This window comes from Prunus avium, chromosome 5 (assembly GCF_965620075.1).
Source record: "Prunus avium chromosome 5, drPruAviu1.hap1.1, whole genome shotgun sequence".
NCBI classification, from domain to species: Eukaryota; Viridiplantae; Streptophyta; class Magnoliopsida; order Rosales; family Rosaceae; genus Prunus; species Prunus avium.
Genome location: NC_142288.1, coordinates 24,619,188 through 24,642,088, shown reverse-complemented (window position 1 = coordinate 24,642,088; position 22,901 = coordinate 24,619,188). Strand labels below are relative to the sequence as shown.

At 37.5% G+C, this 22,901-nt stretch overlaps 5 protein-coding genes across 5 annotated transcripts; 2 read left to right on the top strand and 3 right to left on the bottom strand.

Moving 5' to 3' along the window:
- Position 1: 1 nt before the first annotated feature.
- LOC110757216 (NDR1/HIN1-like protein 3) lies at positions 2 to 923 on the bottom strand. Its single transcript, XM_021958788.2, has one exon. The coding sequence runs from the start codon at positions 653 to 655 to the stop codon at positions 29 to 31; it is 627 nt and encodes a 208-aa protein (XP_021814480.2). The 5' UTR covers positions 656 to 923; the 3' UTR covers positions 2 to 28.
- A 3,847-nt stretch (positions 924 to 4,770) lies between these two features.
- LOC110756988 (uncharacterized) lies at positions 4,771 to 7,099 on the top strand. Its single transcript, XM_021958505.2, has 2 exons — positions 4,771 to 5,350; positions 6,261 to 7,099. The coding sequence occupies exons 1-2, from the start codon at positions 5,194 to 5,196 to the stop codon at positions 6,923 to 6,925; spliced, it is 822 nt and encodes a 273-aa protein (XP_021814197.1). The 5' UTR covers positions 4,771 to 5,193; the 3' UTR covers positions 6,926 to 7,099.
- A 3,767-nt stretch (positions 7,100 to 10,866) lies between these two features.
- LOC110757369 (uncharacterized) lies at positions 10,867 to 12,711 on the top strand. Its single transcript, XM_021958964.2, has 2 exons — positions 10,867 to 11,376; positions 11,926 to 12,711. The coding sequence occupies exons 1-2, from the start codon at positions 11,244 to 11,246 to the stop codon at positions 12,513 to 12,515; spliced, it is 723 nt and encodes a 240-aa protein (XP_021814656.2). The 5' UTR covers positions 10,867 to 11,243; the 3' UTR covers positions 12,516 to 12,711.
- A 1,556-nt stretch (positions 12,712 to 14,267) lies between these two features.
- Positions 14,268 to 16,305, bottom strand: LOC110757006 (Protein Transporter, Pam16). Its single transcript, XM_021958523.2, has 5 exons — positions 16,177 to 16,305; positions 15,601 to 15,671; positions 15,009 to 15,096; positions 14,702 to 14,832; positions 14,268 to 14,581 (listed from the first exon to the last, which is right to left on the bottom strand). Exons 2-5 carry the CDS (start codon positions 15,601 to 15,603, stop codon positions 14,453 to 14,455), a joined length of 351 nt encoding a protein of 116 aa, XP_021814215.1. The 5' UTR covers positions 15,604 to 15,671; positions 16,177 to 16,305; the 3' UTR covers positions 14,268 to 14,452.
- Positions 16,306 to 16,875: 570 nt separating this feature from the next.
- VIM1 (Zinc finger (C3HC4-type RING finger) family protein) lies at positions 16,876 to 22,659 on the bottom strand. The gene is made up of 9 exons (XM_021959180.2): positions 22,071 to 22,659; positions 20,354 to 20,886; positions 19,851 to 19,976; positions 19,352 to 19,451; positions 19,198 to 19,259; positions 19,022 to 19,124; positions 18,682 to 18,826; positions 18,166 to 18,380; positions 16,876 to 17,983 (listed from the first exon to the last, which is right to left on the bottom strand). The coding sequence occupies exons 1-9, from the start codon at positions 22,515 to 22,517 to the stop codon at positions 17,168 to 17,170; spliced, it is 2,547 nt and encodes an 848-aa protein (XP_021814872.2). The 5' UTR covers positions 22,518 to 22,659; the 3' UTR covers positions 16,876 to 17,167.
- Positions 22,660 to 22,901: the final 242 nt, after the last annotated feature.

Genomic DNA, 22,901 nt, shown 5'->3' with positions numbered 1-22,901 from the left:
AAAAAAAACATAACTTCTACAAAGAGAATTAATAATAGCGTCTCCTCCAGCACTTTGTAGTCTGGAAACCAGGCGCGGCTGTTCCATTAAAACCCAAAGGAAGCTTTAGATTGCAGATGGCATTGCCGGAGACGAACGTTTCCTTGAAAGCAATCAAAAGGTCAACACTGTAAACGCCGGCAGCGGTCCCCAAACTATACTTGTTAAAATCAGATTCCGCAAACAGCACCAACTTCTGCCCTTGAACAGACACATTCTCAAAGCTGACTGTGGTATTAGGGTTTTGGTAAAACGATGCCGTTTCGTTCACCAAAGTCACAAAAGCAAACCTTGTCTTTCCATAATATGCAATGACTTGGATGTCATTGTACTCGAGGCCGATGTACTTCTTGGGGTTTGTGATGGTGATGTTGAGGGCAAGTTTGTAGGAGAGAGTGTGGTTGGTTTTGGTGTAGTTGAATTGGCTAAGAGAAGCATTCTCGACGGCGAATTTCGGGGCGGTGGGAATCTCTGTAATGTCGCTAAATATCATTCCGCAAACAAATATCATGATCAGGGCAAATCTCAATACGTGTGGCTTGGTAATCTTGAGATTGTCGGTTTCGTCGAAAGAAGGGAGGTAGCTGCTGCCAAAGCTTTCATCTTTTGCAGACATGGCTAGCTGCTAAAGAAAGGGAAGAATATTGGAGAGCTTCAGCTAATTTGAGGGCTATAGGATTAGGTTAGAAATTTTAGAATACAATGCTTGATATATTCGCTGTAAAAGACACAAGGAAGGAAGAAAAGTAATTATAGGGGAGTGGGAGAGAGGAGAATAATCAGGAAATTGATTATGCATATCCGGAATATCTTAGAAAATCTGGAAAGTATCTTTTATCATCATCGATGGTTTAAGGGATTGGAATTGTAGAACGACATGGTACGAATCTTTAGGTGATATATTACGTACGTATATGTTTGAAGCTCAAACTGAAAAGTCAAATTACAACCAAATCAAGTCACTGCATTATAAAAGGGGTAGAAAAAGGAAGAAATCAACAAAATTTACTTCTTATACGTGAGTATTAATTAGGGTTTTCGGTTTCATCTTTACTTGTGTAGTATTACTAAGGAAGATTCACTATTATACCTAATATAGGAGTTCAAATTATACAAAAACCCTATATGAAATGGACTTTAGAAACACACTCAAAGCTCATTTACAACATAACAAAAATACTTTTAACTTCTTTTAAATTACAAAACTGTCATTAATTTCTTAAAACACACCCAACCTAAAACCTCGTAAAAAAGCCCAAAACATTCAATAGGGCATTAAAGTAATTTTATAATCAAAATTAAATTTAATAGGGCCACCTGTTATTTTTTGGGTCTTTTTTGGATTTTTTTATAGAAATTAAATGGTGTATGGTTTATTTATAATTTTAGTGCTAATAATAGGTATATGACTAAATATCTCTATTACTAATTCACATATTACTATATATATATATATATATATATATATATATATATATATATACTAATATTATACCTTAAGTAACATCACACACTTCAATATTTTGTGAGAATTGTTGACCTATGCATTGCCCCCTTTTTTTTTCTTTTTTTTTAAAAGCCAAATGCTAAGGAGATTGCATTTATAAATTACACCATAAGCGTAGTACAAATACAAAAGTCTCAGGGCTCGTTTGGTACATCGGACTGTACTGACTAATAGTATTAATTTATTCCAGACAATACTGACTGTTTATCCATAATATTTTAAGGCGTTTTGTGTTATTCCGGATAAATCGTCTGATTAAGTTATACTGTGTTTGGTGCTTTGTCGGATAACAGCGGATCATACTATTTTTTTTTTAAAAAAACTTTAATAATTTTAATGAAAATTGAAATTTGACGCGAATTTTTTAAGCGGGATTCATATGGCTTAGGCCTAGTTTGGGATTGCTGTCACTTTTAAAAAAAGTTGCTTCTGCTGTGCTTTGAAAATAATTAGCTGTAAAGTAAAGCAACTCCATGTTTGGTAAACAATATTTTTAAAGTGCTGTTAGTACAAAAAGCATTGTAAAAAGCGTTCGGTAAATTTTAATATAAAATTGTTGTAACTGTGAATAACTACTAAAATAGACATGATGTTAAAAGTGTTATGTACTAATCATGTGGTGGTAGTTGTAGTGATGGAGTGGAGGTGGTGGTGGATTTGGAGGTTTTGGAGGAGGTGGTGGTGGTGGTGGTGGTGGTGGTGGTGGTGGTGGTGGTTGTGGAGGTGGAGGTGGAGGTGAAGGAGGAGGTGGTGGTAGAGGTGGTGGTTGTGGTGGTGGAGGATGAGGAGGAAGAGGATGTGGTGGCGGTGGTTGTGGAGGTAGTGAATGTGGTGGTGCAAGTGGTGGAGTTGGATGTGAAAGTGGAGGTGGTGTCATTTTTAAAAATGAATGATGGTATTTTGGGAATTAAAAAAATTCAGTAAATGTTCATCTCTGCTTCTTTTGAAAGCAGCTTTGAAAAGCAACCCAGAGCCTGCTTTTAAAAGCTGCTATCAAAAGGCCATTGCTTTTAAAATAATCGGGATATTTTCTTTTTACCAAACATCTTAAACTGCTTAACTTTAAAGTGAAGCAGGTTTTTGGCGAAAAAAAGCAATCCCAAACGGGGCCTTAGTCTTTAGCACATCTCCTTCAATAACCTGTGGGCATAGAAAACAAATCCTTTATTTGTATTCGATGAAAATCATCAACAACACATCGCATCACACATAACATATCACACAACAGAATTTGAGAATTCCTTTATGGCATTATCGCATGATAGCTCATCTTTCTAAATTATCAGATTAATTGAAACACTAATTTCAATTACTCAATAATGGGTTTTCAAAACAAACAAAAAAAGCACTTGGAAATTGAAAATTCTTTGAAAAAATAAAAAATTTGAGAAAAAAGCACCCAAAAAAAAACCAGAGGTGCAGGCTAATAACAAAAGCAAGAAATTGCAACAATAAAATGAACTTTCGTAATTTCTATTATTTATCAATCTGAAGTGAACAGTACATTGTACAATGCTTCAGGACACACAGATCCATCAAAGAAACCAAAAAGATGATAAACTTGTAACACTTATTTAAATTGATAACATCATTTAATGAAGTTATCATCTTGCAAGCGAATAGTAAGCATACCAATAAATCCTTGATCTTGAATGAAGAAGATGTCATATAGCAACCACCAAAAAACAAATTCAATCAACAATGAACAAGAACATTCAATCTATAGAAATTGCACAATTGCAGTGGGCTTCGTGCCAAACAAACAAAAAAATTTGAGCAAATCAAAGAGAAAATATCAATTAGGGATTCGTGCCACAAGCTTGAGGTAAGAGAAAGGGGGCTTCGTGCCAGGAAACAAAGACAACTTCGTGCCAAGAACAAAGTAACACGAAAGCGTGTTTTCTTTTTAGCTTATAATTAAGCGTGTATTATCTAAACCAGGGTGTGTGGATTGTATTAGTTAATTAGGTCAGGGGAATATTAAAAGCCCAATTCATATAAAATAGTCAGTTGATTAAATAGTACAAGATGACACCAAACACATGATATGGACTATTTACTCCTATCCAGAATCTAATACGGTGTACCAAACGAGCCCAAGGGCTAAAACAAACGCCCCTAAGAGGCTACACCAAACATGAAATGATCTAATCACAGCATCAAACTTATATGATACACCTCCCGTTAAACAAGATTAGTTGAACTTTTTTTTAGGGAGACTTGATGATTTGTTAAGGTCCATGGGTTTCTTGGGCAAGAAAAAAGTCCATGGAGGCTTACATGTTAGTGGGCCACTTTACATAAAGTATTCATATCATGTGAAAAACTTGGATTGGTCTTTAAAATTGGCTAGGCTCTTTTCTCAGGACAGGTACTTTGAGTTAATATACGAAACCTCTAATCAAGTTTAACACGGCACACCTACCCTCATCCCTTTTCCACTTTCGTAATAATTAAGACTTGAATGATACAGCAAGTTCGGCAACTATTTAATCAAATTAATTAGTAATTAAGATGCTAGAAAGTGCATATGGGGGTACTTAGGCAATTGCCGCAACTCTATTCAATTTTTTATACCTTGATTCATATATTTGGTTTTTGGTATATATAATTTGAGGTCGAAATCAATTTACGTGTCTTTGCATGCAGTATTTAAGTCGTCGTGGTAGTTTATAGCCTTTTGCCGCATTTAAAAACCTCAAGCAAAGCACACATGGACTTCGCCAAGTTGATTAGAGCGAGTGTGCTCCTCACTCTGCACTTGAGTTTGAATCCTCATCTCTGTAATTTAAAATTAAATTAAAATAAAATATCGGCTTTACACTGAAGCAACTAGTTGAGCTTTTATAACCCCATATGACAGAAAACCAAATGAGCATGAAAATGCATGCCAAATGCCAATACAATAGTTGAATAACTGCACATTCCATGCATGATGATGCATGCTTGACATATGCAGTGTGCAGATATTATTCAGTCCTCTTTCTCTTCTTTGGATAAGTCCATCAACATGTTAATGACACCATCATGCATGATGATCATATCGAGTATGTCAAAGAAGAAAAGCAATTAAATTGCGTAAAATAATATTATATAGTAGTTTGGTTTGGAATTTTAAATGGAAAAATGATGAGATAGGCTATGCGCAGTCCTTGGTCGCAAAAGTAAACGCCTAGCTTTATAGTTCAAAAAGAAAAAGGGAGACACAATAGAAGGCCTTAAAGTTGGACCATATGCTTTTTCAACATATCAGCTCGAAAATTTCACACCACCAAGGAGGCCAGGACAAGTATATATGACTGTATCAAACCCTACCTCTCTCTCTCCTCTTCATCTTCCTCCCTCCTCCTCCTCGCTACTGTCCTTTCATTTCTTTCTCTCTTCTTGATCTTGATTCATATTTATGCACGTGCAACAAAAACAAGAAATATATATATATACTTTGTTTCTAGCTAGCTAGCAGTAACAATAATTAATATTGATGATTTAGCATAAAGCTTCATCTATATATTCATCAAGGGTATCAACAAGGTCATAAAGTGGATCGAAAGCATGGGAAGAGGCCCTTTCCTGGTGATGAATCAGAGGAGAAAGCGGATGATCATCAAATCTTTGAGCCGTTTTCCTCAGCTCGATCTCAGCAAGAGATGTCTGCCATGGTCTCAGCTCTAGCTCAAGTGATTGGAATCACTGACCAAACCCCAGTGGTTCAAGTGCCGGCCGAGCCATTGGTAAACCCTCCGCCCAGCGCCATGGAATTGCATGACGATCAACCTCCTCAACTGCAGGCTGCTCAAAATCAAGGTTTTATATATGTGGACAGTTGACCAAGATTTTACATATATACATAGCTAGTACTTAAGCACGTTTCATGCTTGCTACTTTATTATTGATTGAGGTCTGCTATACTGACCTAGGATTCATATGGATCGATTGATCGATCGATCTACTTCCTAATTATTAGTTGATTTTGTGTAGATTTATAAGTCCATCATGGATTCATGGACCATGGTCATCATTCTCTCTCTCTCTCAATAAGTGCCCTAATCAGGATTTCCGCTTATGATGGATTTAGGGTTTGTTGTGCAAGTTCCCTATTAATGGTTCCATTTCCATCTTAATGATTGTCTTCTTTTGGTGGGCATCTTTTTAATGATTGTTGATTGCAATATATTTTAATTTCATTTTCCAATTTCTGAATCTTTTTGGTTCATTTTAACTTTTAGAAATGATAGTATAAATATGGGTTACACTATAATTTTTCTGATGAATAAGTAATTCATATGGTTCTACTTGTTTCCTAATGCTTTTCCCGAGCTGTTTCTAGCCATATCTGGTGCACAATAACAACATATGAACAATGCTATACATATGTTACATTTGCTAATAATATTGAGAATAAGAACTATTTTGGTCATATTAACTGATGGGATTTAGCGTACATATCATCCCCTAATAGACGCGAGTCGTGCCTCTATTAGGGCAATAATACACTAAGTGTTCAGTTAACATGGTACAAATAATATTCCGATATTGATGATCACCTCTCACAAGAGATGGATACTAGCTACCACATATCTTAAAGAAATGTATATATGTTCATGTCATGAGTGCTAAAATATTCCTATACCATATCTACTTTCTATTTGAATGTACCTAATTAAAGTGCTTAGTTACTAATTTACCTGGCAAACCACATTACATTTTTGTGAAGGCAATGTGAGGAGAAGGCACTATAGAGGCGTAAGGCAGAGACCATGGGGAAAATGGGCGGCGGAGATTCGTGATCCAAATAAGGCAGCCCGAGTGTGGCTTGGGACCTTCGAAACAGCCGAGGCTGCCGCACTTGCTTATGATGCGGCAGCTTTGAGATTCAAAGGAAGCAAAGCTAAGCTTAATTTCCCAGAAAGAGTTCAAGGAGGAACTGAGTTGGGTTACCTCACAACAACTGGTAGTCCACAAGACTTAGCAGCTGGGGGGAGTCAAAGAACTGAATTGGCTCATCACAATCAGCCTCTTTCTGATCATCAATATCAACTGCAGGCAAATCCCAATAATGTTCATTTTACTCAACCTGATCAATATGCACAATATTTTCGAGGCGGTAATTATGAGAACCTAAGTTATGATGTTTTACCAAGTACATTTTATGAGAGAGAAAGATCATTTGTTTCCCAGACTTTATCAGCTACGACTACTACATCTTCATCATCATCTTCAGTGCTTTTCGTACCATCTCAACAAGAAGACCAAGATCAACATGTACAACAACAACATCCCTTAAGCTTTTCTATGGCGCAGCAGCCGTTTGGTTCTTCTTCTTCTTCGAGTTCAGACCCTTCTAAGAAAAAGAAAGACTTTAGACAGCAGCAGCCTTAGTATCAAGACAAGTTCCAAGTTTCTCTAGGGGAGATGGAGAGAGAATGAAAAAGTGATCTTGGAGTAGAAGTCATGATTTCCATTCTATATATATCTGAGCACATATATTTGTTTCCTTAAGTTTTCATGCATTAATTGTTTGTTGTTTTCTTGAATTAAACCCGTTGTTTGTCATCAAGCTTGAACGGGGTTGACATTGGAAAGCCTTAGTATTTGTTTGACTGGAGAGAGATTTTCTGGTAATTACAAGTCTCCTAGCTAATTAAGCTAAGTAGATAAGAGAAAATACCATTTCCATTTATGAGGGTGATATGAGATGATGAGATTGAAAACTTGCCACCTTTGTAATTAAGATACATGGATTCTCCTAATCATCCCAAGCACCCGAACCGGTCCGGTCGAAAACATAAACAGAAAATATATATAAAAAGTGACAAAGGGAAGAGCTGATCGATCGACCGATACATTGTGTTTGTGCAAACAATAGATTCTCTAATACTATAAGGCAAACAAAGGCCAGCACACAAGGGGACAATATTGGTGAATCTGGAGAGACTTTAGCTATAAGGCAATATAAACACACACAATTTGGTTAGATAGAAGTAGCTAGAACGCGGGTTTGCAGCTAATTAAGGCCACGGAATATTTATTCTAAACATCATTATAAAATGTCAACTAATTATAGTAGTCATGGAATTCGGCTATGTGTGACAAATGTGTCAGCTTATGCTCTCATTCCCAACTATATTTTTTATCTTCACCGTCCTTCTTGGCTATGTGTGACACATATATAGAATATTTTTATAATCCTATATATAGAATTTGGCAAGTTCAATATGCATTTGCTTAATTATATAATATATATATATAGGTTCAATAGGATTTACGTAATTTAATCTAGAACTCCCAATTATAAGGGTTATAACCTCAAAATCAAGCTTATTAAGATGACGTTTGGTAGACCCGACTAGGACAGGATTGGACTAATTAGCACTAAGTCAGATTACAACCTCACTAGGTAATCAGGTTCTAAGGGGTATAGCTACTTAATTTCTTTTCATTCACATTTATCCTACCTAGACTAATTAGTTTTTCTTTTTTATATATTTGCACTAGTTAATCAAGGGTTCAATTTTATTTGTGCACAAAACGTGTGTGGATTTTGTTCAAACCGCACACGTTACATGCAATGTAAATGTGATTAGAAACCCCGGCTCCACATAATTGTTTAAAAAAAGAACTCCTAGAGTGGAAAGTAACCTAATTTTCAAATCAATCCATTTGATAATTATAGTTCCTTTTATTTATTTATTATGCAATGTATGTAACCACCATTTGAGCCACTTGTTGTGATCAAAGTCAAGTGGAATTCTTGAGTTGATTTACCTACAAGGAGTCCAAACTCATCAAGACATAAAAAAGCTGCCCATCATCGATCGAATTCATAAACCAAGGACTTCACACTCTCCTCCAAGCTGCTATGTCCAAAAATGCAAAAGAAAACAAAATCCGCAAACCTTGATTTCTTTTCACTTGGGCATTGCCTCAAGTTGCAAGAGTCAACACAATGATACTTTTTTTTATACAAAAAAACACAAGAAATATTCTATATTATTCTAGCTTAATTTCGGGGAAATGCAAAGGACCCATTAGTGTAGTGGTTTGTAGTATTCTTCTTTAGGCAAGGTTCTAGGTTTGAGTCCTAACATCCGTATAGTGTGTGTGAATTTAGAATACTATCGCCTCTCTCAATAGAAAATGTCCTCAAAATAAAAAAACTTCGGGTAGACAAATTGAACTTGAATTTGAATGTAAAGTGAAGAGCCCAACTAACCTATCTTACGCTTATATATCCAATACATACAAAATAGAACCATCTGAAATCGGCGGAATTGACTCAGTATGTCCCACTCACGACTTTGATCGATCCATTCAATTAATTCATGACTTAAAGAGCTGGTGTTTCGGCGGCTTCTCTGGACGGCTTCTCTTTGACGATGCTCTCTGTCTTTCGGCTCCATTTGTCAACCTTTACGGTTCCAGTCCTTTTCCAGCTTTACTTGCTATTTTGGTTGTTGAGTTTCTTTTTCTGTTTTTAATTGGTCTTTTCGTCTTTTTGACCAGAAAAATCTCGTAAACCATTCTAAACCCTTCTTTCTTTGGATACAAGATTAATTTTGAAGTTGACTGGAAGTATGCTATTACTATTGTAACTCATTATATTTTTGTGAACATCAAATTCATTGCGATAATTGCTAGGTTGAGAGTTCATCAGTCCGTTTGGATTTTATACCCAAAAAAATAATGTATAAAGCCCATAGCGATATAATGGATTGACCGTTCCAACTCTCAACTTTTCTATACTTAATTATATCTATAACGGTTTGGAAATTTTTTTTTCGTACAAGCGATAGTCTAAACTAATTTCTTACACATACACACAACTAATATGGTGTGGGAGACCTCTAGTATGCAAGTAAAGATCATTTTTTATTGGGCTAGATCTCGTTGGTGTAATGATTTGAACTTTAAATTATGTATTAGCGTAGAATCCTTTATGGGTTAGAGTTTACATAAAGTCCTAAATAGCCATAAATATCACAAACCAATCTCAAGCCCACCTTGATCAACGTCAACAAAGCCAGAGCCCAATAAAGATAAATAAACAGACACATTCCAGTGCCAAATCTATATTGATTTGTCATCTTTGGGATCTCTTTTCAGAAATATGTTAATTTTTTATTGCACCCTAACTAAATGCTTTCCTCATGAACTTTCTAAAATGAAAAAAAGAACTTTTTCATATGCATACATTTGTGTTCTGTGTGACCCAGGGAATATGTGAGAAGGAGACAAAAATACAGAGTGAGGCATTTTGCAAGGTCGGGCAAATGGACGTCTGTGATTCACTATATATGCAAAGGAGCATGTAGTCGGAATCAGCCGAGGCTGGTAAGCTTTTGTAGAAACCTTCTAGACTTAATTATTGGTTGTTAATCTCTATCTTGTTTTTCAATTTCCTATTTACAAAAGGATATAGGATGTTGGTAACTGTCTGTTTGTTTAGATGTGTATTGTTTTTGAATTTCTAACAAGATACTATCCTAATTGATTACTATATCTAATTAATTACTATCCTAATTGATTACTGTATCCTAATTGATTATTGTATCTATTTCTAGCAATATACTATCCTAATTGATTACCCTATCTATTTTCTTGTAAAGCATTCATGTAAACTCCTATATATAACTCCATATTCATATTTTAACATGGTATCAAAGCAATCGATCATAAATTGTCTCTAAACCTTTATATCAAATTTCTCATATTCAAAGGTGTTGCTCCAAAGGATGGCTTCATCACTAGGTAAATCTTGATCTTTATGTATTTTGTCAATTTAGTTTATGTAGAAGGTTGTAATTCATTGTTATTGTTGAGACAAGTTTATGTAGATTATTCATTCCAAGAATTCTTGTTATACACTCATTGCAACCCTCAACTCTCTTTTCTAGGTTCATCGATATTGAATCAATTGAACGCACCTTTAAGACTTGTTCCACTTTTGGAAGATTCAAATTTAAATTTTTCATATATAAATATAACTAATGTATCTCCTTCAAAAAGGATTTCTCCATAATGTCCATGAAAGAGGTTTGGTTATCTGCAAAGGGGAGTTGAATGACTAGTATCAAATTGAATAGGGTTGACCTCCAAGGAAGTCCAACTTGCCAATTTGCATATTTGCATCGTGTGCATCCAAGTGTAGAATAGTAATCTTGGAAAAAAAAAAAAAAGTGTAGAATAGTAATAATAAATAATAATTGAACTAAATTAATTTAAAAATAAAAGGTTGGAATGTTGGAGGATGGTTTCTTCAAACGTTCACACCACGAAAGACGAAATATATATATATATATATATATATACAAGTATAAAGATTCCTGTAGCAAACCCTATCTCCCTCCTCTCTTCCTCCTCCTCTCATATCTTGTCCTCCCATCTCTTTCTTTCTTTATTTCCTTTTCTGGTCTTCTTGATCTTGATCAATATTTATTGTACTGCTCTGGTGTGTTGCGTTGTCAGCCATATCATTTAATTCATGTATCAAAGCTAGAACAAATATTTATCATCAGCTGCTCCTGCTGGTGATTTTAGCAATATATACATAATATTTTATCAATATATCAATAGCCAGTTTCATAAAGTGGATCGAAAACATGGGAAGAGGCCTCTTCCTTCCGATGAATCGGAGGCGAAAGAGGAAGATCAAATCTTCCCTGTTTACTCATCTCGATCTCAACAAGACACATCTGTTATGATTTCAGCTCTAGCTCAGGTAATTGGAAATACTGACCAAACCCCACTTCAACAAGTGCAAGGAAATCCATTAATCACCTCACAATCCAGCCCTGCAGAAAGCCAATCTCAACCAGCACTGCAAGATCAAGGTATTGTTATATGCTGTTGGCCATGTATTCTTTTTTCTTTTTTATTCCTCCTTCTGTTCCAATCATATGGTTTTCTTCCAACCCTTTTATTATATGTTATCAATCTTGCATTCATTTCTCCAAATTAATATAATATTGCTTCAATTTGTTCTTCCTAATTTGAAATATAATATATATGTATATATATTATCCTATGTCATGTATTTTTTATTACCCGTCATTGCTTTCTTGTTTACAATAGCATCCGCAGGATAATAACATACGAACATCCGGACACGGTGATTCAAGAAAGTACTAAAATTTCAATAATTTAATTTAGTGGCCAAATGATATCGTATTCAATTGATTTTTTGTAGAGATATCTTTGAATGCATATCTATAATATAGAGTGGGGTCTACAAGGATGTCCCTCAAATAATTTGAGGAATGGATCCCTCAATGAAAACTATATATATGTTGATCAATTTCAATATACAACTGGTGTTTTTGCTTCTTTTTCAGAAATTAATATCTTTATTCTTGTATTCTAACCAATGCTTTCCTTATTAGGGAATGTGAGGAGACAACGCTATAGAGGAGTGAGGCAGAGAAAGTGGGGAAAGTGGGCGGCTGAGATTCGTGATCCGAACAAGGCAGTCCGGTTGTGGCTGGGCACTTACGACACGGCTGAGGCTGCTGCACTTGCCTATGATAAAGCAGCTCTCAGCTTCAAGGGAAGCAAGGCTAAGCTTAACTTCCCGGAAAGAGTTCAAGCGAGCTCAGAATTGGGCAACCTCACAATTACCACTCAACAACAACACAACTTGAACAATCCGGAAAATGTTGAAAGAGTTCAAGTTACAGACCCTGTGGTTCCCAATCCTCCTCATCAGCCTATTTCTCAACCGACATATTCCAATGTTTTTTGTTATGCACCATATGTTCAAGGTGGAAGTAACAACGTAGATTATAATGTTCATCAAGTGCTGCCATCTCATGAGAATTACGGACCGCAAATCTTACCAACCACATCTTCTACATCATCTTCCATGCCATCTCAACAAGAAGAGCTCCAAAGAATGCAGTTTGGTTCTTCTCGTTCGAGTTCAGATCTTCCTAATAAATATAGGAAAGACTTTGAAGGCAGTCACTCAAGATGATAATGATGAGGAGAGCAAAACCTGTGTGAACTCAGGTAGTTATAATTTTGATGTGTGTGTTTTCCTTTTCCTTTATTTTCGTTAATTTCTTTCGGGATTTTAACCCTTTCTGCTATCTACTCAAGTTTAGACTACATCAAAAAGTTGGAATGATGAAGGTTAATTTGACAGAAATGTCTTCATGATAAAAACCAAGTTTCATTAAGCTATTAACCATATAAATAAGAAAGCTGAAGAGGTACCTTGAGAGATGTGGGTCATGGGTCATGGGTCATGTTCATGCATGGCACCAGCAGATTCATGTTAGCAGATGCATGGTAAGCCCATGTCGTGGTGCGTATATACAAAAGTGAACGTAATTAAGTTGTCGAATATCACGAGTTTGTATATCAGCAAGACGTACCCAGAAACCAAACGGGAATGATTTGATTTCTGGAAAGAAGAAGGTATAGGTTTGAAATGAATTAATAATATGTAGGCTAGCTTGGTGTGGACTCTCATAAGATGGTCATCGAATTCGGCAGTGGGTGACAAGATTTTGGAGTTTAAACACGACAACTATAAGGAGGCTTCGCTTTGGCATGATTGATCTCACGCGTTTTTCTGCCTTGCACTCATACACAATCTGACAGCATATGAACATGATAATATATTCTTTAACATATAGCATTAAAGAATAAGATCACATTCTTCACTCCCACATCTTTCGCTCTTTTACTATACATTAGATTTACGGGGTAACATTTCATAGTAACTAGTTTATCAACGACATATTACACTCACGACAATCGAGTCTCCCTCTTTCTTTTTCCTTTTCTGAACTAAAAACCAGAAAAGTATAACAAAAAATGAGCAGGCCAACACTTAATTGTTAAATGTGTGTTTCAACTCTCACATACCATTATCTCTTCTTTTTACTTTTAGGCCCCGTTTAGTCCACGAAATGGGTCATTGTTCAACTTTTAAGACATGCACAAATATCAAACGCATGAATGGGACAGTTACAACTAAGTTTCATGAATCATGGATACGACCGGCACCATGTAAATGGACATTGCTTCTATGATATTCCAATGGTATATAATATGACATAACAATATCATTCATTGAGAGAGAGATGACTGGGCAAGTGGGCGGCAACATTGGTTGGAGCCAAAAAGAAAAGAAATCGGCTCGGGGTTGACTTGAGTTCCAGTCTCCACGCTGGGGGTTGACTTGTGTAAATCAGAGATGACTGGTAAGTGGGTGGCCATATTGGTTGGATCAACTGTTGACTATTGGCCAACGCTTCTTCTGGCCTTCATTTCATAGACGACTTGAACTTCTTTTGTCGGCTCCAATTTTCAAACCTTTCGGCTGTCACAGAATCACATTCACTTCAACTACAAGTGATCGCTCTCGTGCAGGTGGTCCACTTCCTTGACAAATAAGATAAGGGTCGTCCGTGGACCGGGCCAGGTCAGACCAGCCCAAAATTATTGGGTTTGTACTTTTTTCCAGACCGGACTTAGTGTTGGGCCGGACCGGACTTGGGCCACGACAGTTTAGCCCAGCTACTATCCATCATGGAGAGCGTGCTCATGATGGAAATTTTGTTGTTTATTCAATGCAATTTTTCATAAGAGCATGTTTTGATATGTGAACAATTTGCATAATATAATGCAGTTCTTGGTAGCGTTAGGACTTGATCAACTAAATTTATTTGAGCTAAAATAATCGGGCACATAAAAACCATGAGACAAAGGATCCCCATAACAGTGAAAGGTATATATTTCCACCAATACCAGAATATGCCAACATAATCACAAAGGAACAATAGGTACAGTAAGCGGGGAAATACTCGTGGAGATCGAACAAATACAGCAGCCGTGCGAACACTGAATGCCGAGAAGAATGTTAACAGAAGCGAAACATATTATATATTATGACCCTACAAGTTATGCATCCATTGTCCCCTGAGCCTTCTTCGCATAAGCGCCTTCTAAGCATTCTTTAGCTCTATGGACCTTTGACTGAAGATAAAAGCTTCCGTTTGTGGCATTCTGCTTGAACAAGCTGTCGTACCTCTACAATAAGGGAATTTGTTTCAAGAATGAAATGACTAACATTTCTCTCAGAAGATTTGACGCTAACATTTAGATGCAGGGAAAACAACGGAGTTCAAAAATATATGAATAAAAGCAAACCTGCGAGATTTCCTCCCATGATGCATGCTCTGTGACACCTAGAACCTGCCTTGCCTCTGGTTCAGCCATAGTTTTGCTTGCTCTTCTGATATTCTGTACTGCTTCCCGAGCAACACCAGACTTTGAAGCATCTGCATTCAGTGATACCATAAAGAAACTATCTTAAACTACAGGTGGTAAGTATACCTGTGACAACAAAGCAGCAAGAAATCTAAGGATGAACTACACAGAGCATGTGTGTTCTGTAACTTATAAGAGTTCATGAGAAACTATCTTTCTCTGAATTTAGGATTGCAAGAACACATACTTGAGAGTGCCTGACGGTATGCTTGGACGAAAGCCCTACCCAACACTGCCGAGCCCAATACAATCACATTGGCAAGAATTTTGGCAGCCTGTATACACAAAGAACGGCTTAAGTGAAAATCTCGTTGAATTGTAGGGTGTCAGTTGTCTTCCGGGTGGTGTAGATGGAACAAAATAAAAAGATTACTGAGATTATAGTGGGGTAAAGTTCGCTCTTGGGCATCATTGTGGGTTTCGGTTTCCTCTAAATTCTGGCATAAACCTTTCTTCTTTATTCAGGTGGACTAGCAGGCTATTGTTTCCAAAGATGTTCTTTATTTTCAGAAGTTTTGGAATGCTAATTAGATATATCATTAGATGTTTCTTGTAGATGGATCATGGATGTCAAAGGTCTTGTATGTATATTAAATGGACAGCTTGTTCAGGGGAAAAATTCAAAGAAAAAAAAACTAGCAACTGTCCCATAAAGGGTCAACAACGGAAACTTATTTACAATTAACAGGTTAAAAGGTAAGCAGAAAAAAACTACGAATGATGGCCTGTGAAGAAGAAACTAATAAATCTATGAGACAAGTATCATTCAGCAGACATACCATCACCAACGAAGACGCGAATAAAACCCAGAAATATAGTAATACGGCAATTCCGTCAGGATCCAAGAAACCTACAACAGCACAATGGATGTGTAAGATATTGTTGTAATCAAATTACAATTCTCTCTCAGTGCCTTTCAGGGTGTGACTAACTATTAGATAATAGAAACAGAAATACAAAACAATTCTAGCATTAGGGCCAAGCCACCATCCTCAGATGGCAACATCCCAATACTTTATGACATCAAACCTTGCATCAAGAAACCAAATTTAACAGAACCAAAAACACCCATGAATTGAAAACCATCATTCCACATTGTTCATCATCAGTATGAGAATTCTGGTTGAACAGTTTTCATACAGTTACTGGTTACAAAATAACTCAAGCAAGAGACGTCTAGTGTTATCTGAAGAATTTATCTTTAAGGAAAAACATTATGCGCAAAGGTCCGAAGAATTGCTAGAGAAAAGAGGCAATTATTTTTTAGATGAACCCCAAAAAAAAAAGCAGAGAAATTGCCCGATACAAGTACATCAATTACACACAGAGATTGATAGAGAGAGAGAGAGACTTACAGAACGAATTTGGTTATGACAGGTCTGAGTTGTGGTTGAAGCAAGAAGGGGTTTAGGGTTTTAGACACGGAGAGGGGTTTTACAGAAACCGAGAAAGGTTGTTGGCATTGAGTGAGAAAGAAGCAAAGGACAACTGCAACTCAATTGGGCCTTATTGGGCCTTAAACACCGGGTTGGGTTTTTAAATTGGAATCCAAGTCAATCTTAAAAATACTAGAGCTTCAGAAATACTTTTAATATTTTTATTCCTTTAACAAGATAATTTTTATTTTAAGTTAAAATCTTACCCCCCCAAAAAAATTGAACTTCGTAATATTGTTTTTGATAGGTATATTGTGATCCTCTTCATACTACAAATTTAGCATCTCCATCCATGAGCACAAGTAGTTGGGTAATTTTATAAACGAGTAATTTTCGATGAAGAGAACGAAAAACAAGAGGCGAAATTTCATTTTAATCAGTCTATTAGTCAAGTATGCTTAATTACTTATTACTACAATAAAACAGAACTTACTTATTAGCTTTTAGTCTACTTGTAGGTCTTTTCCAATATCAAAACACTGGAACAAATCCTAAATTCAAATCTTCTTCCTACTCCCCTAATCAAAGAGGGGAAAAAAAAAAAAAAACATCAATTTTTTTTATAGGTGCTATAATTGGTGGGCCGAAGCTTGAAATAACAACAAAAATCAAGACTCATTTATAAATAGATAGCATAAGAACTTTCATAATTACGAAACCTTACAACATTGATCCATGAGCTACATCAGCCATTGTTTTGTTTTGGCATTAAGTACATAAGAACTGTCATAATCTAAGCAAGCAGACTTTAGACATTTGAGCCTTACAAAAAAAGTTTGTATGCTATGCTGGTTCTCCCAAAAAGAACCTTCAACTTGATCCATAAACTGTGTACGCTACTAGAATTCTCAAAAACAACCTTCACCAAAAACACTTGTAAGCTCCACATTCCCACCACCAATGCAACCAATCATTCAAAATCATCGTCGGTTTTCACATGCAGAGGACTTGAAGGTGAAACATTTCCTTCATCATCACCCAATGCTTCCTCCTCCTGTGCCTTCCTCCCTCGGGTCCTCGCTGCAACACCACCTTGAACCGCAGCTTTCTTCCCACGCTTTGCAACCGGAGCCACTGACTTTTTGCTCTCCTTTGCATCCTCAACAGATTTCACTTGCAGAGGACTTGATGGTGAACCACTTCCTTCATCATCTTCCAATGCTTCCTCCTGAGCCTTCTTCCTTCCTCTGGTCTTTGCTCCAACACCAGCAGCTTTCCTCCCACGCTTGGCAACTGGAGCCTCCGACTTATTGCTCTCTTTTGGATCCTCATCAGATTGCACCTGCAGAGGACTTGATGGTGAACCATTTCCTTCATCATCTCCCATTGCTTCCTCTTCCAGGGCCTCCTGACCAGCAGCTTTCCTCCCATGCTTTGCAACTGGAGCCACTGACTTGTTGCTCTCTTTAGGATTTCCCAGCTCAGAATCTCCCTCCAAACCATCAGCCTGGACAGCAGGAATTTCATTTTCCTCCCCATCATCCGTCTTTGTTGAGCAATCACCAACATCAAATTTCACACGTTTGGGGCTCCTTGTGGACTTGTGGGTTGAAGGAGAATTCTGCCCACCATCATTAACGACTTTTCCTTCAGACATCTGAGTGCTAACTTCATTGTCAGAATCAGCCATTCCTTCTTCACTCGACTCCTCAGGTGGATCCACATTCTGCTCCTCTTCATTTGTTGATTTTAGAGACTCAATCATATCCATTATCTCTCTATTCACCTATCAGGATCAATCCCACAAGACAACATAAAATTCCATAAGGTAATGTTTCATTGGATGCCAAGAAGACAAAAGAAGATAATCAAAAGCAATTTTTTTCCTGGAGGCAGTCATCTCTATGATTCCAGGATTTATATCTTATCTTTCCAATAAATTAAAAGAATGTACGAATGACAACAAACCTGAGGATTTTGAAGAAAATCAGAGATGTCGGTGGGACAAGAAGGGCAGTTCATGACATTCTTTTGAGATCTAAGAGACCGCCCACCTCTGTTTCTTTCTCTGACAAAACTCTTACCAGCAAAAGCACCTTCTAAACACAACTTGCAAAAGTTATGAGCACAAGGTGTGGTTATTGGTGAAGTCATCACCTGCCGGCAAATTTGGCAGCTGAATTCTGCAGATCAAGATAAATCAACATTAGCATGAAATCTGATATCATATACCATAAGCATGTTAACTATCTCACACTAAAGTTAATGAATAACCTGTTGGCAGAGTCTAAATTAACTAAGTCCATAGAACAACCATCAACCCAGCAGTCAATATTGTCTTTTCTAAATCTCAAATCTCCCATATCAAACTTCCTTACCAAAACTATGATTGTGAACGAAGAAAGAAATAATACTGAGGAAGTGAGTGTAGCAATGTAGTAGGACTGAAAGGGTGGGGGGAGAGGGAGAGAGAGAAAGAGAGACCTTTCAAGAGCCTATCTCGGACAGTAGTGTTGTGTGCTTTCCTGATTGCTTTCCTTGACCTCTTTCGATCATCAGGATTTAATGCTTGAACAGGCTTTTTGCTGACAGGCGCTGGCTTTTTCCATGTCCAGCGGCCATCTTTCTCCTGATAACATTGTACAATATAGTTTATGAAATCAAGATGACAATATCAAAGCACAGTGACCTACTATGAATATTAATTGTCCACACACTAGACAGGGACAAGATGTTCTAAGACACAGGAGCCTCAATGACTACAAAACCAAGAAAATAAAATATTTCAAATCCAGTTACAAAAACCTAAAATAAAATAACTTACATCAAAGTCCCAAGATGGACTTTGCGTCCTCTCTGTTATATCTGTGGCTTTCTTCAGCTCAGGAATAGGAGGTAAGGGTCTAGGGCGATCCCCATGTTCATCACTGCAGTTCAATTTGCAAAGATCAATAAAAAAGGTCTACCAAGGAAGGGGTCATAACAGAAGCTAAAACTTACCTCGTCCATGGTGCAGGTTCATTGTCACATCTGACAAAAAGATACCGGCAGACCTTGAACCCCTAATTGAGCAAAAATATTCAGTAAATCAGTTCAGGAAAGTATAGGAACCCATCAGGCACTTCCATAGTCTGGGATAGCATAATTTATTTACCTGAACTCCAACCTTTTTCCAACATTTTTCTATTCTGTAGCATCCATCATACCGCACACCTTTCTCAGGGGCATAAGAGGAGCGCTTCTCCTTGTGAGACCTAATAATCAAATGGAAGGGAATAGGTTATGCTCAATGGAAAGTGTTAGAACACAATAACAAACAATTGATACCAAGACATAAGACACATAATGTGAGAATTTGACTCAACTAAACACACTTTCATATAGGATCAGCCGATGTTAAATTAGCCAAAACATAAATGGTCATTCAAACTAGCCCTCAAATAACAGATGAACCTAAGAAAAAAAATCAAAAGTCATTGACCAAGTCTTAACACAGTATATCTAACGGCCAAAGTACAAAAGACCAAAAAAAAAATTACAATAAGTTGTGGACATCCATGATATTATGAAGAAAAGTCACTTGGGGAGAGACACAAACATGCAGAGTGAGAGAGAGAGAGAGAGTGAGTGTGTGTTTAGAACATGGATATTACCTTACCACTCGAACAGGATAACCTTTCAAGCAACTAACTTGGAGAGCCTTGTTATATTTGTCAAATGTCTGGTCAAAAGATTGTTCCTTGTTTGTTCGCTTATTCCCACTCAAATCCCTTCCACCACTGACATGCACATCCATGTAAACAAAGCAGCAAAAGTAAATAAGGGAAACCAATGAATAGAGAGAGATTAATTGATCATGAACATAAGATGCCTGGTGAGAAAAGAGACCAAAAGATAAAATATGAAAACTTCTCTTTGTAGGAACAGGAGCTGGATACAAAATCAACAGAACAATTTATATCAATTGTGCACAGTATGTGAACATAATAAATACTTAAATTGGAGCCAAAAACAACGGCAATGGCTGATCTTATATGAACAACTAGAACATAGAGGGTTTTACCAATGTTATCATGGTACGAAATAAAGAACGTCAAAAACTTTCAAGAGAAATGAAATACAAGGCACAATTTAAGTGGAGGATCAAGTGACAAACCTTCCAGTGTATAAGAACCACTCTCCATGATCCTCATCATCAAGGTACCCACCTGAAAGCACAACTGACTGTGCACCATGATTAGACTGTCCAGCTATACCAGAAACATGGGGAAAGTGTACACCCCATTGTCTACATTCCAGCCTATCCTCCCAACTTTCCCCAACCAGCACACCTCGATTTCTCTCTGGATCATTTTCAGCAGGAATAGGTCCAAAGTGATCTGATGGAATAGTGACAAATATCTTGCCACTGGCAGCATTTGCTTTTCCAGTCTTCTGAGCCCGGTCTGTAGTGTAGGCTTTGTCAGGCCTGTCTTGGTTTTGTATAAACTGGTAAATCTTAGCAGGACCCCCATTAACATTTGATTTTGACACCTTAGCCATACGGATGGCAACTACAAGTGAAGAGTTGATGCGGGGTTGACTTGCCATTTTGGGAGGAATGGCATTGCGGCACTTTGCACAAGTATGCTTCCCTTGTCCAACCCATTTCTGGAAGCACTTCAGGCAGAAATTGTGTCCACATGGTGTCTGGAAACGAAAGCATACAACAATTTTTTATTAGCATGATTTAACTATTTCAGTTCAACAATCTACTAATTCTCCTCTGATGTTTCATAGGCAATACAGGCCACATTCAAAGCCTGAAACACAAATTATCTCAAATGCCAAATAATTCTAGATCCCATTTTCCTATCCAAGCAGTTTCTTAGTTTATTGAATAAATGTTAACCAGATCGCCCATTCAAGCCCCACGCAGGATAATATGGGAATGAACAAACTATGTGGACCAGCGAGGATGTCAAATGGTCAATAAAAAGATTGAATACAGATGGTAGACTTCTTTTGCATTAGTTGGAGCATTAGTAAAGTACATCATGAAGATATTTGAAACTCAAATTTCCAAAAAATAAAGTAATGAGTGCCAAAAAAGAAATCTAAAAAATAACAAGAACTGCTACACTAAGAGCTAAAAAGGTAGAGCGCCATCAAAGGAAAACATAAAGTAAATGATAGGGCCACATGACCCTAATTACAGGATCAGAGGGAACAAAAGGCAATTTCACAAAATAAACTAATCAATTCCACATTTGGGCTTATTTAAGGAACCCAACAATGCAAGTTGGAGAAGCTACAGAGATCAAAGAAATTTGGGGATATCCGACTAAAATTAAAGCATCAGAAACATAAATAGCGAAAAAAAATCATTTTAAAGAAGAAAAGCTTTTAGAAAAAAGTAATAATCAACCCCAAAAGCGGAAGAATACAAAATGAGAGAAAACATGCTCATCTCATCACGCTTTCTCAGGAACATGTTTAATCAGTCGCAGAACAAGGACGACGAGTCCAAGATATATAAAGATAAAAAGAATTACAATAATATTTGTGCCAAAAAGCCCTCACACCAACTCGAATACCCAAAACAAGTTTAAGAATAATCAAAATTTCCATTGAAGAAACCAGAAATTAAATTAAATAAGCAGAGGAAACAAAATGAAACGACACTAAGACGATCTGGGAAACGCCAATAAAATTTTGGCAAAGAAAAAAGAACAGCAAACGAAGTGTCGTTCATAAAAATAAGCAGTGAATCTAGCACTACATCCAGAGAAGAACCAACACTATCAGCATCCAAACACACCAACATAAACAAATATTTTCTAAAAATTAAGAAAATAAAAAACAAGAAGAAGAATAAGACGAATCGTACGAACCGTAACAGGTCTCTCCGGTAGCTGCATGCAGAAGCAACAGTAGAAAATTTTATCCAGAACATCCAAGACGTCCCTCCCTCCCTTCTGACGACCTCCGTCGTCTTCGTCCACTTCAGCTTTGCCGCTCAACAGCTCCTGTCGCTTCTTCGCCTTCTCCTGCTCCGTCAACGACTCGTCATTTTCGATCGCCCGGATCGCCGCGACCAACTCGCCGGAGCCGGCGGAGTTCACGGCGGCAGCAGCCGGAGATTCGCCGGAGAACGTCGTGCAGTCTGGGCACTCCCACTGGAGAGTGGATGCCAGGCTCTCGGGTCGGGTCACGAGGCAGGCCACGTGCCAGGGCGTGACGCAGGTCTTGCAGGTGAGCTTCTCCTCGTCCGACGGTTTCCTCTTGCAGAGCATGCAGACCCCGTCGCCGTCGCACGGCAGATGGCTAACGTACGCCATGGAGGACTGTACGATAAGGACAGGGAAGTTAAAATGCGCCTGAGAGTAAGAGACTTAAGGACAATGTGAGGGAAAGACGTTGGAGGGGCGATGAATTTGGAAAGAATCGGAATGTATATATTAGAGGGAGATTGAGGGACGGCGGGTTATTGAAATGTGTTGGAGTGGTTTTGAAATTTTGGACGTAATCTGGTGTGCCGCGGTCTGCAGAAGTTGGTACGTGTCAATCGGGGAATGGTCCACGTTGGTAGAAGTCAAATAAAAGTGTTTTCGTTGACTGATTTCAAATTTTGGTGCCAAATGTCGATCCCGCTTCCGACTCGTTTGAGTGCGCTTCGCCTGTACGATCCTGGCCAGGTTTTCCCACATACAAATAATAAAATA